The sequence below is a fragment of the Dipteris shenzhenensis genome, chromosome 31 (genome assembly GCF_047967505.1).
Source record: "Dipteris shenzhenensis isolate YYH24624 ecotype China chromosome 31, Dip_SZ_1.0, whole genome shotgun sequence".
In the NCBI taxonomy this organism is placed as follows: Eukaryota; Viridiplantae; Streptophyta; class Polypodiopsida; order Gleicheniales; family Dipteridaceae; genus Dipteris; species Dipteris shenzhenensis.
This window is the reverse complement of record NC_141626.1, coordinates 3,179,655-3,195,715: the sequence shown is the minus strand read 5'-3', so window position 1 is coordinate 3,195,715 and position 16,061 is coordinate 3,179,655. Positions and strand designations below refer to the sequence as shown.

Below are 16,061 nucleotides of genomic sequence, written 5' to 3'. Positions count from 1 at the left end.
CATGGGTCGTAAGTATATATTTATCTTCTACTGAATTTCTAATATGTTCAATCGTTCAAATGTTTTGTCATTCATATCTAACTAATTGAATTTGGATCCATAGGAATCTGTGATTAGAAGGCCTCTAGACAACGAGTACAAAAGGGCGTTCATGATTGGAGCCAAGGCATGGTTTAAGGAGAAGGAGAGAAAAGGAGTTCACATTGATTAGGAAAGGACCGTGGCGGCGCATCATTTTGACTATCACCGTTGTCTTAGAATCGACATGCTCTTATTTTTCTTAACTTGTTTCATTCTTAGGGAGACACGTTTGACCCATCCGGGGATCCGAACAGAGAGACTGGATCTAAAGAAGAATCGGTGAGGCTCGCAGAAGAGGAGGGCGAGGGATTAGGCGCACGTAGAGAGACCGAGGGCGAGGAGCATGTAGAGGGCGAAGAGGAGCAATAGTAGGACATCACATTTAGTCGTTCAATATTTTGGCACTTCTACCCTTTTGTAGCACATAACTTCAGTGGATTTGCCATTTTGGAGTTTGGCACTTTTGCCATTTTGTAGCGCATTAGCACATTACTTCGATGGATTTGCAAGTTTGGAGTTTGGCACTTTTGCCATTTTGTAGCGCATTGCTTCGGTTGATTCGCCATTACTTTGTAGACCTTTGCAAAATTGTAACATGTACACCTCCTCATTTGTAACATTTAATAGTGATTTTAATGGAAAAAAATTATGTGGGGCAAGATTGGACTGAAGCAAGCCCATCGTGCCTCAAAGAATTTTTTTTACCTTTTGTAAAAACATCAGTATATACTGATGCCTATATCGACACTGCAGTGTCGCTATATACCAACTACACTGACATCCACACCAACACTATTGGCCATATGTTACTGTGACGATGACGACTCCACACCGATAGTTTCTTTGCGATGTCCACACTGACGGACATTCTAACACTTTCCACTTGTTTAAAAAAATATTTCTTCGTATTTAGCATCGGTATCGGTGTCAAAAAGTGGCCCGTGTCTTGTAGTGTGATGGAATGAAGGGAGAGTTCAATGATTGCCTCTTGAGGTCCTTCGAGATCGGTTTGCTCTGTATAATCGAGAACTGTCTCCTTGGGACAGTGTTGGGACTAGTGCCTATCTAACGTCATCAAGTCTCAGGGATGGTTGGTAAATCAATGGTGCTTGAGATACAATTGTCTGCCTAAGATCTCCCCAAGGGTAGTCTATAAGAGGCTGATGATCCAAACTCCATTGTTCTCTTATTCAATAAGTAGTGGAGCCAAAGAAGAGGTCCTAAAAGGTGGATAGCTAAACTTATGGAATATCCAAAAGGGTTGCAAAGTGAAGAGGGCTAGTTTTCGATTGTTGTGAAAGGCTATGCACTTATGGTTACCGATCTGAGGACAATTGTCAAGATGGTCAACAATGAAGATTGTGTGCCCCCTATGTGGTGGCGTGGTGGAGGAGGTAAAGCATTGGCTATTTTGAATGTTTTTACCTTGAAAGAGCCTAGTTTAGATCTATTTTTCCTTTGGTGCATGACATAATGATCCTAGGCGAATGAGGACTCTAGGAAATGTCACATCAATATAGTGTAGAAATATCACATTAGTGGTTCTTAAAGGTAGGGGAAATAGCACCTCATACATCAATAATGTAGACATATTACAACAATGGTTTGAACTCAAGGGTAGAGAAAATAGCACCATGAGATCTAGAGCATGGGGTCCTATTTTCCCTACAAGTTCCACTCTATTAACCCCTATTTCCCTCTTTTTTCCCTCTAAGCCATAATGCCCTTAGTTGGGCATTGGGTAAGAATGATGAGCTGATTAGCTTGGGCTATGTGCTTGTGAGTAGGCTATCTTAGTTACGGTTTGTGTGAGTTTGCAAGACCTGAGTAGGGTTGTGGGAAAGAGTGATGAGCTTATTAGCATTTATGTTAAGGTCATTTCTTTCTAGCTTTAAAATCTCACAACGTAAGGCTTGAGGGCAACTGTTAGTATTATTAGTGTGCCCTTTCTCAATTGTCTTGGGGTCTTTTTGGGACCTTTTTTGGGCTTGACTACCCATTAATATAAGCCAATCTATTACTTAAAGTGCCATCCTTTTAAGTCTACAATCATGGCACTAGAAGCACTCTCTTCTATGGGGTTAGTGTCACTTTACAAGACCTCATTTCGATGGTGGGTAAGAGTGAGCTCATTAGCTCGCATGTTAGGTAAGAGTGACGAGCTCATTAGCTGACATGTCAAATGAGCTAGCACATCAAGTAATTTTTCTTTCCAAGATTTAATAGCTCACATGTACAAGACCTCATTTGGGTGGTGGGTAAGAGTGAGCTCATTAGCTCGCATGTTAGGTAAGAGAGCTAGCACATCAAGTAATTTTTCTTTCCAAGATTTAATAGCTCACATGTACAAGACCTCATTTGGGTGGTGGGTAAGAGTGAGCTCATTAGCTCGCATGTTAGATAAGAGTGACGAGCTCATTAGCTGACATGTCAAATGAGTAATTTCTTTCCAAGATTTAATAGCTCACATGTTAGGTAATTTCTTCCCAAGCTTTAAATCTTGCATACTTGTAGGCCCTAGGCCCTAGTTAGGGCCTTAGCACATGGATGGGGCTAGCATGGGTTTAGGATGGGAATCTATCATCATACTCCCATCCTACACCAAGTAGTCTAGGAGGGATTTAGAATGGGAGTAGCCACTTTTTCTCCTATCTTGGACCATGGCCTCCCATATTCTTGGACCATGGCCTCTAGACCAGAATGGGTTCCCCTTTTTTAGGGATTTAAAAACATGCAAGGATGACATGTATCCTTGTCCCAATGTAGTCCCCACCTCCTAAACACATGAAATGATGCCATGTGTCCTCTTCCTCCTAAACCCATCCCTAGTTCTTTTTTTGTTAGCACATGGTGGGATGGGAATAGGATAAGAATATGCATAGGACCACTTGGGACCACCTTTTCCTATTCCCATCCTATTTCTTCCCATGTGCTAAGCCCCTTAGTGTGCCCTTTATCAATTGTATTGAGATTTTTTAGGGAGCCTGACCCCAATTAATAAGCTAAGCTATTTCTCAAAGTCCCATCCTATTAACTCTGCAATCAACGGGAAGGCTCTTTATAATCAAAGCCCCATCCTGGAAGGCTCGTTGCATTGTGCTAACTTCAATCAAATGTAACACTAGCATGAGTTGATCCTACATGAAATTAGATGCCGTTCTATTCGTCCACTCCAGACCAATCAACTGAACTTACGCTGTACAAGTCAGGAGAACAGCTTCGATGGCACTTTGGATGCAAAGACTTGGTTACATAAACTTAAGAGTACCGTTTTGCTTCCAAAAGGGTACTATTGTACAAGTCAGGTAAACAGCTTCGATGATCACATAAACTTAAACAAACTACAATATAGTACCCTTTTGCTTCCAAAATTTTTCGTGTTCAGGTGCCAAAAACCGTGATCGGGTTTGCAGGTTTTACTGTTGAAGCCATGCATGATCCTACTATGATACGTTACAAAAACAGGCATCACAGATATAGCCTATCCTCCCATCGTGTCCTCTGATATCTGCAAAATTGTGATTTGTCCAGTCGCTCGAAAACTACTGAAACGCAAGCGGAATCCTTCGAACGGCGCGGGCAGACAAAGGAGTTTTCATCTCGCAGGACAGCTTCAGGATTTCACTTAGATCTACAGGACACTTAGGAGCAGGAACCCATTTGAAATGATGCAGGAGGCGAGCTGCCCACAGATGAACGGTAGCAAGGCCTAATGCTCTTCCTGGACATACTCGGCGACCAGCACCAAATGGGGCTAACCTCAGATCATTCCCACGAACATCCACATCAATTCCACCTTCCTCAACGAGGAACCTTTCAGGCTTGAACTCATAAGGGTGGCACCATACGTTTGGGTCGTGAGTGATAGCCCACATGTTCACCATAGCCGTGGTACCTTCGGGTATGTGAAAGCCGGCGATGTTCACGTCGTGGATGGCCAACCGAGCCCACGAGAGCAGAGGGCCTGGTGGATGCACTCGGAGTGTTTCTTTTACGATGGCTTGCAAATAGGTAAGGTTGGCGATGTCAGCCTCCGCTACAGTTCTGGAAGATCCAACTACGCTATCAAGCTCACTGTGCGCCCGTGCCTGAACTTCAGGATGCAGCACAAGCTCGGCTAAGATCCATTCCATCAAGATAGCCGTAGTATCGGTACCCCTGAATATCATCTCCTGTAACACACGGTAGAACGTATCGGTATCAGCTTGGTAGGCAATCACGTCGAACGAAATGGCAAGACGTACGTTAAAATCGACAGCTCGAAGGCATCTAGCGTTATCGCCATGGGAAACCACCTTTTCACAGCAGACCGCACGGAGAGATTTAACCTATTACAACCAAAAACTCTGATGAAACGTCGCCGAGAGTCTCCACATTGTGCTTATGAATAGCTACTCATAACATTATGTACACGTACAAACAGCCATGCACTAACAGATTTTTGAGCCATGCCAAACCAGACGGGGACGGAAATCCAATGCAGCTGCAATCTAAATTGTGATACATTCCCACGAAATAAAATGCCAGAGACTAGTCAGAAAGAGTCATTTACCCAAAGAACGGCTATCAAGTCCGAGTCGGACAACTTCTCTGAACGTTGGAGGAATAGCATTACATCCACGAAGTCTGCTCCTGAGAGTTTGTCTTCACCAGTGAGATTTCGCCTATGTTCATCAATAATCGCTTGCACAACTTGGCGCACCTCAATCGCTAGCTTACGGCATCGTTCGTCAATTCTCTGAGGATCGAAAAATCGAAGAATTGGGAGGTGATCACCCCAATTGAAAACGCCCAATAAGTCGAAACCCTCTCGTATCATACGCTGCAGCTGAGCACCCTCTTCGCAAGAAGTTCCAAAATCGTAGCGACGACCAAATACGCTTCTCATGATGTTATTGACGGAGGCCATTTGTAGGAACCTACGGACTTGGACAACGCCATCGTCGCCAGACGCAGAGTCTGCTATGGCCTGGAGCAAGTGCGAAGTTTCGTGTTGCCTGCAAGCTTCGAGGGCGGCGATTCTCTTGGGTGCGAAAAGGTGGGTGGCAGCGATTCGTCTGAGGCTGCGCCAGTAATCACCGTAGGGCGCGAAGCCAATTGCGCGGTGGAAGAGCAACAGCTTGGCGGACTGCTTGATGGGACGGTCAGCAAATGCGGAGCTATTCAGAAGCTCTCTGGCAATGCAGGGAGCGGAAGTGAGGACGACACGGGTGCGACCGAGGCTGAAAGCCATGAGGGTGGATGCGGAGTAGATTTTGGCGAGGTGAGCGAGGCGGATGTGAGCGAGACCATGTCCCATGTCCAGCAAGCTGCCGAGGAGGGGCCAGCCACGGGGCCCGGGAATGGCAGGCAGGGAAGAGTTGGATGGAGGGTAGCTATGGCGGAAGCGGCCCCAGGCAGGTCCACCAGGGGAGAGCCAGAAGGTGACAAGGGAGATGAGGAAGGCGATGGCGAGAATGAAAAGCAGGTGGGAGAAGGAGATAGGGGAATGGGAGAGGAGAAGCATGGCGAGGTAGTGGGAAGTGGTGGAGGAATCGATGGACGGGGGAGGAGCTGGAGCTCGGGTGGAAGCCATGTCGCCGATGGAGCTGCTGGAGATACAAAGGCCTGAGGGCGAGGAGCGGAGGAAAGAAGCAGCGGAAGGGAACTGGAGCTACAGAGCCACAGCGAAGGTCGATGTAGAAGAAGGAGAAGCAGAAAAGCAGCAGGGTGGTGGACGCCAAATCTAGCGCACCACGCCAAATGTAGCTCTAACCAAGCCAAAGTCGGCGCGTTCACTCCAACCACGTCACTGCGAAGGGCCAACGCTGCAAATGATAGGATACCATCCGCGCATATATAATGGGACATACCCACGTGTCACGTCGTAGGGCCCACCAACTGTCCGCGCGGCCTGGCCTTTAACGGCGCGCGCAACCGTACTTGCGGATGCGGAGTTGCATGCAACGCACCACCCCCGCCCGGCCGCCCCCTCGCCGCCCCGCCGCCCGTACTCCACACTACCCGCCGGGATTGGGCCGCCGATTCCCCGCGCCCTTTTTCTACCTTAAACCTTTACGCGCCTCCGTAATCTCCCACACTTAATCCTACCATCATTTCCCTGCCGTTGCTAGCCGCAGTAAAAACTCAAAAGATCCCCCTCCGTCATTTACACCGTTGACAGAATGTTCGCCGGCATTCTCCCGACCTCGACTTCTGGCACGCTCGACCCGCATTACTCATAATGGCATCCATATTGGAGACTGGAGTTTGAACTTCGGACGCCTCGCCGCCGCCCGGCCACGGGGCTCCAAGTTCCCCGGTTTCCCCACCTTTTATAACCAGTATAACGCCATTCCTGCTCCCTAGTTCGGTTAGCTTCGCTCCACGTTGGCTTTTCGGTATCCGAGAATCGATTCCCTCCGGCTCCGTTACATCCTGTATTTCGGAACGTACCTTCGCCCCCTAATTGCCGCAGTACATATTTAATACAAGGCGTATTTATCTTAGCGTAGAGGACAGCTCTGAAAGACAAGGAAAATGTTAGTACCACCTCTCTCACACATCGAGTTGTGTGCATGATTTTGTGAGTTCTGGAATCTGGAACTAAAATTTACTGATCGGCCCGGCCTAGGGGTAGGGTGACGACGTGTCAAGTGAGGCCTGTGTCCTCCCCTGGAAATTCACTTTCTCGTAAATAATCGTAAATCCTCTCTTCTTAATTTTGGCGTGTGTAAAATATCAACTCACACGCACAAACGTCATGATACCTAAGGCAAACAATTATTAAAGGTCATGATTTTAATCTGTTCGAGCGGATGTGGGTATAATGTAAATAGGGGCCCCTACGTTAAAAAAAAATAATTAGTCATCGCGACGGGAGGATGGTACGATTAAGGGCAAAAATGAACGTCTCGAGAAGGTTCTGCACCGCTGAAAGCATGCGACATCTCCACAAGGTTCTGGGAGCTTGCGATCCATCGACCTTGGGCACCAATAAAAACCAGCCTCCCCGGAGCAGGATGGCAGAGACAAGGCTAGAGAGGCAAAGGCGGCTGTCACACGGAGGAGACATGGCCTACGATAAGACCTGCGATAGGGATAACGACTACGCGATCAATAGATTAAGATTAAATAGCATACCTTAATCAACGATGAGGCTGAGAAAGGAGAGACAAATTAGTCGAATTTTCGAAGGCGAGTGAATAGAGGCGAGATAGGCATCAATATTTAGTGTCCGTTCATTTGCAAGCTCTTCTAAATTCTTTTTTTTTTAATTAACAAGGTGAAATTTTCACTAGACATGCGAAAGGGTCTCAAGATTTATAGCCGCAATGAAGGTGTCGCTTCATGTTAGCATATTACTTGCTAGGATGTGTGGGACGATCTTGATCTCCCTAGGTCTAGTGACTCAATTACTGGTGCCTGTTGGAATCGAAGCATCCATTAGGCTTTCTTTCAAGTATTAGATGCTTGCTTTGGGTGATCCATAAGGTACTATTATGTGAAGTCTGTTGTGTGTTCATTCTCGGAGTTTGTGCTTAATAGGTCCATGTTGTTATGCGCATTGGTGGTGCGCAATTAATGTTTGTTTCTTCTTGTATGGTATTGGAAGCTGGTTGCTCGCTTGGGTTGTTTGCAAGTTGCTATTATGGGTAGTTTGATGTCTATTATACTGCAAAAAGTTGCGCTTGGCAGCTCCATGTTGTTCTGTGTGCTAATGGACCTTTGAGTAGAGCCGCCTAAGGGTGTGGTGATGTATACTAGAAGCAAGGTGCATTGTCTAGTATGATGCAGGAGGTCGTAGTAGGTGGAGAGTGCTACCGATGCATTGTCGATGGTCTTTTGTTTAGTTCTTCTTTGGTAGTAGAATGTAGATACTGGAGTGGTCGGACCAATAGCAATGATTGTGCCGGATAGCGTCTCTTGGTCTTTGATGTTGGTCCAAATGTGGTCTAGAGCTGATTGGTAAATTGTTGTTGCTTGGTTGATTGTTTGAGTGCACAATGCTTTTCCTAGGGTGTTCTCTAGAATACTCAATGTGTGCGCTAATTTCAACCAATCAATGTTGGCATCTCAAAGCATAATGGTCGGGCTATTTGTATCTATTGTTGTTAGAACTTCTTCCAAGCTCTACACGAAGGGATGGAGGCTTGCCTTCGGCAATTTGCAAGCTACTCCTATGTGTAGTTTGCTGTGTGTTTCGTTGTGAAAAGTTGCGCTTATTAGCTTCACATTGTTCTGGACACTGGTAGTGTGTGTAATTAGGGTTTGTGTCTGTAGCAAGATATCTGGTCAAAGTCGGCCAAATTCACATTGCTTGATGCTCACTATTTTGTTTCTTGGACATATAGGACGTTAGCAACCACCATACTTTTGTCATGCAGTATGTCCTCTAAGTGTGCATTCGAAGATATTGTGTGGGTGTCATTATATTCTGACAAGTCTTTTTTAAAGCAGTTCCATTTTGCGTCCGTTTGCAAGCGTGCAATCTCTTACAAGACGTCGATGTTGACCTTGATATTTTGCTTCTCTAGTTTGCTAAGTAAGAAAAGGTTTTTGGTGAACGAAGTGCAAGAGAGAGGGTTGTGTATTAACGTTAGCCCATGGGTTCGTATGTTTTGTGGGTCAAAAGCCACACTTGCCATTGTCAATCCTTGGGATCTATGTATTGTTCTTGCATTGGTGGGCTATATTGGGAATTGTTTTCTTGTGATTGTGTTTAGAGAATTTTTGCCAAACTTGGAATTCTTTCATGATTTGTTGTATTGGTGTCAATGTTGACGAGATTGTGTCATTGTATAGGTGATGATTTTTATATCGTGCCTTTGAGCCAACATTGTGATAGTCGTTGTGAAAGTCTATCTATATTATTGTTGGTTGGCTGCTGGTACTAACATACTAGAACATGCCCTCAACGTTATTGACTAGCCTGTCAGGTATGTCTATGTTACCACTATAGATTTTGAGTATCCTCCGTGATTTTAAGGATAAAGTCGCATGCAAGCCAGCTGTTGCTTGGGGTTTGTAGGGCATTAAGGTGCTTGCTACATGTCTTACTTTTTTTATTGATTGCGATGAGAATGTGGCCGGTGCCAGGCAGGCTATCGAAGACATGTTGGTTGTGTCGAAAATGTGAGAAATATCTGTAATAGTTGGCCATTGATCGAGAAAATTTTCATTCAAATATTGCAAGCCATTGTCACTATGCCGTGCAATTCTAATTTTGTTTAGGGTTTCTATGAATTTTTTGCCTTTTTGTCACATTATGATTCTTAGTTTGTAGCATCGAATCTTCTCTTCCCAACATGATAGTTGAAATAGGCTAGTTGAAGTCTTGGGTTTCTTGAATTTCAAAAGCATCTTTAACTAGACTCGCTTGGCATAGATCTCTCCAGAATCTGATGTTGAATCCTTCAAGTGGTTTTGAATGATTATGAGTAGCATGACATGTCTACGACAGGTTAGAGACCTGCTTTGCTGGATCTCATAGTTGGGATCATAGTTTGCCTTTAATTTTGAGGAGTAAAATTTAAAATTTTATTTTTTATAAATCTCAAACTTTGAGAAATTTCTAAAGAATTTCAAATTTAATCTCTATTAAGAGCATTCAGTTGAGCAAAATGTTCTTTCTACCATTACATCTCTCTCTCTCTCTCTCTCTCTCTTTGTGAAAGCAAGTGGCTACAGTCTCAACATTTCTATACTTTTTAATAAAATTTGCAACCACATTCCAACCCTAGAAGTGCCTTATTCAGTAGTAATTGAATTAAAGTCAACTCTAATCAAATTATCACATTAATTAGGTTACATTTACTTTCATTTGAAGGTATAAAATATATATTTTACACACACACATGTGTGTGTGCACACGCAGATGCACATGTCAACGTGCATGCGTACATGCGCATGCATGTACACACACACACACACACACACACACACACACTCACTCACTCACTCACTCACTTAGCACTTTTTCCCAACATACATACACTTACACTCAAATAAACACCCCCCTTTTTTTTAATTGATATATTTTGTTGGTGGGATGCAGCTTACCTAGAAGACATGGTATCCATAATGTTCTTTGTGCAAATATCGATGTAGCACACACTTGTGCAACGACCTTTGAAATTGCTTTAGTGGTACCTTGTAAGCTTTGGTAATTGAAGGAGTTTATCATGGACTTTTTTGCTATGGGTATATATAATGGATCCATCGTTTGGATAAGCTTCTAATTAATAAAATGATAAAAAAAGAGTCACACCCACCTTTGAGCTGCATTTAAAATTCATGCTATCATCTCCCTATTTTATACCCCCTACATGACCTCTATCTTCATATCTATATTTTCTTCTACTCTAGCCTCAACCTTCTATACTCTCGACTACTCTAGCCTCAAACCTTCCTATTGAACACTACACTCCTTGCTCCCCCCCTAATCTCTTGCTCCTACATATTTGATGGCGTGCTCCCTGGTCGCACCCATCCCTCCACCAACACAAGGCTTCTCCACTATAAGTTTTTACGTATAAAATTGTACAAATCCTTACCTTTCATGATCGTGTTCTTGCTTGCGATTGCCCTTACTGGCAGTTACGTAAAGTTTTGCAGATGGTTTGTCGTTTGCCTCTGTCGTATGCGCTAGTGTTTTCACCAAGATGCTATATGTTGTCTCTCTCAGTTCCATTGTGGCAGTATGCATCCCGTCTATGTTATGGTGCTAGGTCTGGTAAGTTGGACGTGTAATGATTTGGTCATTTGTGTAACATATACTATTGATCGGAAATTGTGTGGTGTGGTATGCCGTTGTCGCATGATGTTTTGTTATGTGTGATTCAATTGTGTGTTGATTGTTTAGCTTAGTCTGGTAGGTTAGTTGTGTATTGTTCTGTTTGTTAATTTAACGTGTGCTAGTGTTATATGTCAACTATTTGTTTTGCCTTGCTTTAGGTGTTCATAGTTTGGTAGAATAGTCTCTTTTGCAATTGTCTTGACTATTTATGGCAGACTGTAGGTACGTAAGTCTCGGCTTTTTGTATAATTTGGAGTTCCACCATCTCTGCAAAAGTTTTCACTTATGTTTTTTTCTAATTCTTTTAGACCTCTCTTAGGTTTAACACACACTTGTTCATTTTAGTCATATGCTAATTTGGGTCTTGTAATATATTTTATGACAGCTATTTCGTTGCTCTTTTCTGTTCTCTGTAGCCATCCTAACTCCCTACTGTATCTACTACCCTCCTATGCCTCATAATGGACATTGGTGATAGCCTTTCCCATTCCCCATATGCCATCTGTTGGCCTTGCATCCTTCGAACTTTGTTTAACTATTATTATTAGCAGCCTATTTCTTAACTTTATTCTCTAACCATGTTGACTAACCAAATGCTAACCTTCTTAATCCTTCTACTACTAACTGACTCACCTTATATTAACCCACTAATTTCTTTCTTTCTTTCTTTCCCCCCCCTTTTTTTGTGTCAACTCTTTGCTTAAACCCCCTCTCAATGATACATTATTTCATTTATTCTAATATTCTTATTGCTTTGATTTTAAATAATGTTTTTTTTTCAAAATATGTAGTCTTATAGCCTGTTACATATATGATTATTGATAGAAAATGTTGGAATCGAACACCCCTTCATGTAAAAAGACCATTAGAATGTTCGCTTGCCTGGATCCTATCAAAATATCCTTCATCAACCAAATGATGGAGAAAGCTCGAAAAAATTCTTAAAAAATTAAAGAAAATCTTAGGACTAGACATTACCTTCCTAGAAAAGCAAAGACTTTTCCTAAATAATGGTGGATTTCCATTTACACTTTCCCTTAAATTCTCTTTTTTTTTGTTGAGTTAATTGTTTAACTTGTTGATTATTATTTGTGACAACAATAACAAGTGTGGAGGGAATGCTTGGATACCTATCACCTATTCAATGACCATTAAAGTTCTAACTTTGATCATTGTTTGGTTGGTTGGCAGGTATAGTCAAGAACCTTCCTCCTTGAATAATTGACATCAAGGACACAACTACCCTGGCTACACTAGTGTTATCCCTTTGTTACTACCTAGAATATTGTATGGTTTTTTCTTTTTTTGTAATCAAATATTGATCTCCTTTTTTGTAATCAAATGTTGATTAAAATGTTCACTTTTTTCTTCTCATTTCCCCCCTCTTTTAAATTAATAATATTGTCTTTAATTATACTACTTTGAATCAAATGTATGGTTCATTAGTGTGATGGGATATTGAATTATCTACACACACATAATTTTCCCAAGTAGCCTTTGGTCGGGCGGGCTACTACCATACATTTCTTTCGAAGGTTATTATTGTTTTTTTTTAAATTTCCCCCTCACCTTACACTTGTTATGCTAACCTTCTCCCTTTGTGCAGATTCATTGGATCCCTTCTCTTGTTAAGTTGGGATATGCTACAACTAATGTCAATCTACTCATTCCTCCTATTGGCACCCAATGCATCTTGTCTTGTTTTAAGGGGCCATATTTCCACAAAAAAACTCTTAGATTTTGAAATAAGAGCCTCTCTTAAAAAGACCCCCCCATCTTTTATTCTGTGAATGACTCGATTGCATTGTTGGTTGCCTCAAAATGGGACCAATTGGATTTTTTGGAAGCGTTCAATAAACTACTCTCTTCTCTTCCTATTATAGACTGCCAAGATTCTTGTGACCTTAATTTCTATTTCTCAACCCTCCCTTCTATTGTCAACAAACTCTTCCAATTAAATAACATGCCTCATATAGCTTAGAAGCAAAAAATGCTCCTGACATTGTTAAACCCCTCGTTGACTTTGATCTATTGGATAATGAGGAGAAAGAGGCCCTTTCATCCCTAACTTCCCAGCCACTCTTTGCTTTCTCCCAGAAAGGTATTTCCCAAGCCTTTTTAGGTGCCATTCCTCTCCTCCCCCTCTCATCAACTTGAGTTGGGGACTCTATTCGGTTAGACCTAAATTATGGGATTCTGAGGTTATAAATCATAGAGCCCCTTTTTTCTATTACCTCCCTTGCTTTGATTTGTAGTTTCTCTTCAGAGTTTGTTGATTATTGCAAATCAATAGCCATCTAAGCTAAACACCTACTATCCAATGATTTTTGCTTTGAGCTAAGCGAAATTAAACTCTCAGATATAGACTCCTCAAAATGTTCTAGTTTTGCCCTTATTGCTAGAACTAAAGGACCAATCAATCAAGATAAAAGTCGAGAACCCAAAAAGTTTCTCAAAAATTTCTGGAACACGTTTAGGCCCTTTCTCAAATGTCAATGCAAAAAAACTAATCCTAATTCATCATGCTCTGCCTCTATCATTTGGTTTGATCACCTCCTTTGGTATGTGTTTTAAAACCTCTGGGCCCCCTTTTTCCCTTTCTCCTCTGGTCTAGCTCTAGTGTATGCATTTATTGGTTGGGTTTCTTCTTTTCCATTCGAAATTCGAACAACACTCTTGGTTTACTTTTGGTTCCATGAATACATGTTAGGTGCAGCCCGCAATCTTGCTCTGTACACCCCCAACTCCCCCTTGCTTCCTCACTTACTAAATATGCCAGTTTCCAACACAATTGAAGCAATTCTCAAACCAACCAAGATAAAAGAAGCTTAAATGGATGTGCATTAATGAAATCTTTGACCAATTTAGTTTTATTAGAAAAAATGTTTTAAGAGACTTTAATGATCTCTTCCCTCTACATAGATCTAATCAGACACCATGGTTTCAAGACCCTGATATTCTGGACAAAATTAGCTATCTCATAAACCACCTTTTCATTTGTGGTAGACTTGATAAATCGGCTTAGACCCCTACTTTCATTTGTAAATCCCTCATTAGAAATGTTGCTCTGCAGTAGCAGCAACTTAATTCCCCTGAATTTTCTCTTTCCTCTATGAATGTAGATCAAGTTGCTTATCTAGTTGCCTCTTTTTCACATTCAATTGAAATTAACCCATACATTATGGGCACATACAGAATACATAAAAATTCCTTTAGATGGATGACTAATGCTCATAATTGTATATTCTCTAACATCACTGATCTTATCACTAAACTACTTAAGGCGTTGGACATTGGTATTCAAGAATATATAGATAGGCTCCATAAAGACCTATATACTTTTTCAAGAGTGAGGACTAATGCATATTAAATTAATATGATTTCCTTGTGAATCTGCCTAAACATATTTGCTCTATTTACATTTGATGTTACTTCTTGCCATGAAGCCATCCCACATCATGCACCTAATAGTCTTATTAAGGCACTCCATAGTTTTGTTAAAATCATACAAACCCTTGGCTATTGTGGTTCAAAAAACATAGAAAATCATTCCTACTATCTAAGAAAAACAAAGAATGTGGGATTTCTTTCAATGATTTTATTTCTTTAAATACCTTTGTATTAGATAATTGTTTTTCTAAACATGGTGATAAAATATTTATCCAAACTAAAGGTGTTCCTATGGGATACTCCGGTTCACCCTTGTGGTGTAACCTTTATCTTGCATGGTTTGAATTGAAGTTTATTTAAAAGCTTTCCAAATTAAAGCAAAAAGCTATGCTTAAATCTTTTTATCTATCATTCAAATACATGGATGACCTGGCATTTGTTAATAATGACTCGTGGCTAAGATTCCACCAGGCTAGCAAAGTTAATTACCAGCCACTAGAGTAGCACCACATGGTGTCTTCTTCATGATTACCAGCCTATCTGGGGGATTCCATTGTGGTGGCCTATAGTTAATATGGATGGAACCTCGGGCTCTAGCCACTGTGGCGGTGGCTCAAACTTTATAATATATATAAGATCCGTGGCATTTGGCATTTTACTACATTGCTCTGATCTGCCTATGCTCTGCTACTTTGCTCCACACCCCTCCTCTAGCTCTTTTCCACCCCTGTTCTACTTTGCTCCACGCTCCCTCCTCCAACTCTCGTCACTGCATCTGCTCCCCTGCTCATCTAATGCTCACGCACTCATCTTCATCATGCCTACTACCACCCCCCCTCGATGCTCTATGATCCCAATAATATCTACCTTCTCATATAAGGTGATTGTGTTGCACTCACCTGGAGTAGAAATGCTAGCACTAGTGGAGACCCTTCGTTCCCACAGGCGATTCCCCACACATCTAAATGTCATCACCTTAGATGACATACTCACAGAGGAACTCTTTATGGCTGTGCTATATGGGTTCCCCCTAGATGTCGACAAAGGCCTCAGTATTTTTAAAGTAGAGTACTGTCGACTTGCTAGGGGGTCCGTAATCTGAGTCTTCGTAATGTGCATGGTCTTTGACCTCTCCATCGTATCCTCCTTTAGCTCCCTAAAATTTTTTAATGCAACAAGCTAAATTGGCAAAAAAGTGAGTTGTACAAATCCCCTCTTGCTCAGACAAGGGTCTCAGCAATGGCTGGATGTAATCTTTTGGGCTCTCAACAATCTTTTGGCTCACTGGATGTAATATTTTGGTTTCTAAGGCATTTATGTAATCTCTTTTTGTTCAATTTAAGGCTCTCAGTATGCACTGTTGTTAACTTTTATATTTGTATTTGAATGGTTATGGCCATTACCTGTAATATTTTGGCCTTTAAGGCTCTTAGCAATTACTGAGTTTTTATAAATGTAAGATCCTCTGTTCAATTTTTGCTCGGTATAAGTTGATAATTTTTATATAACCTGTTATTGGACACAAATGTACATTGTAATCTCTTTTGCTCAATTTTCACTTGATAAATTGTACTTTTGTCCTCATTTATATTTACTGCAACAAGGACTAAAATACTAGGAAAGAACTATAATTTCCTTGGTTTATGACCAAAATAGCCCTAAAATAACTCCAACGACCCCACCATTGTGGTTGTATGGAGATACATCTAGAAAAATACAATTAAAATTTTAGAAAATGCAATTGATGATATGGCTCTTAAGGGGTCCCCTCTAGGGGCAAGGGCCATATCGATGTGCATTATACAATATCAAG

At 41.8% G+C, this 16,061-nt stretch overlaps 1 protein-coding gene across 1 annotated transcript; it reads right to left on the bottom strand.

The window, feature by feature from the left end:
- Positions 1-3,391: 3,391 nt before the first annotated feature.
- On the bottom strand, positions 3,392-5,709 carry LOC147880908 (cytochrome P450 78A4-like). The gene is made up of 2 exons (XM_087369845.1): positions 4,634-5,709; positions 3,392-4,253 (listed from the first exon to the last, which is right to left on the bottom strand). The coding sequence occupies exons 1-2, from the start codon at positions 5,654-5,656 to the stop codon at positions 3,624-3,626; spliced, it is 1,653 nt and encodes a 550-aa protein (XP_087225971.1). The 5' UTR covers positions 5,657-5,709; the 3' UTR covers positions 3,392-3,623.
- Positions 5,710-16,061: the final 10,352 nt, after the last annotated feature.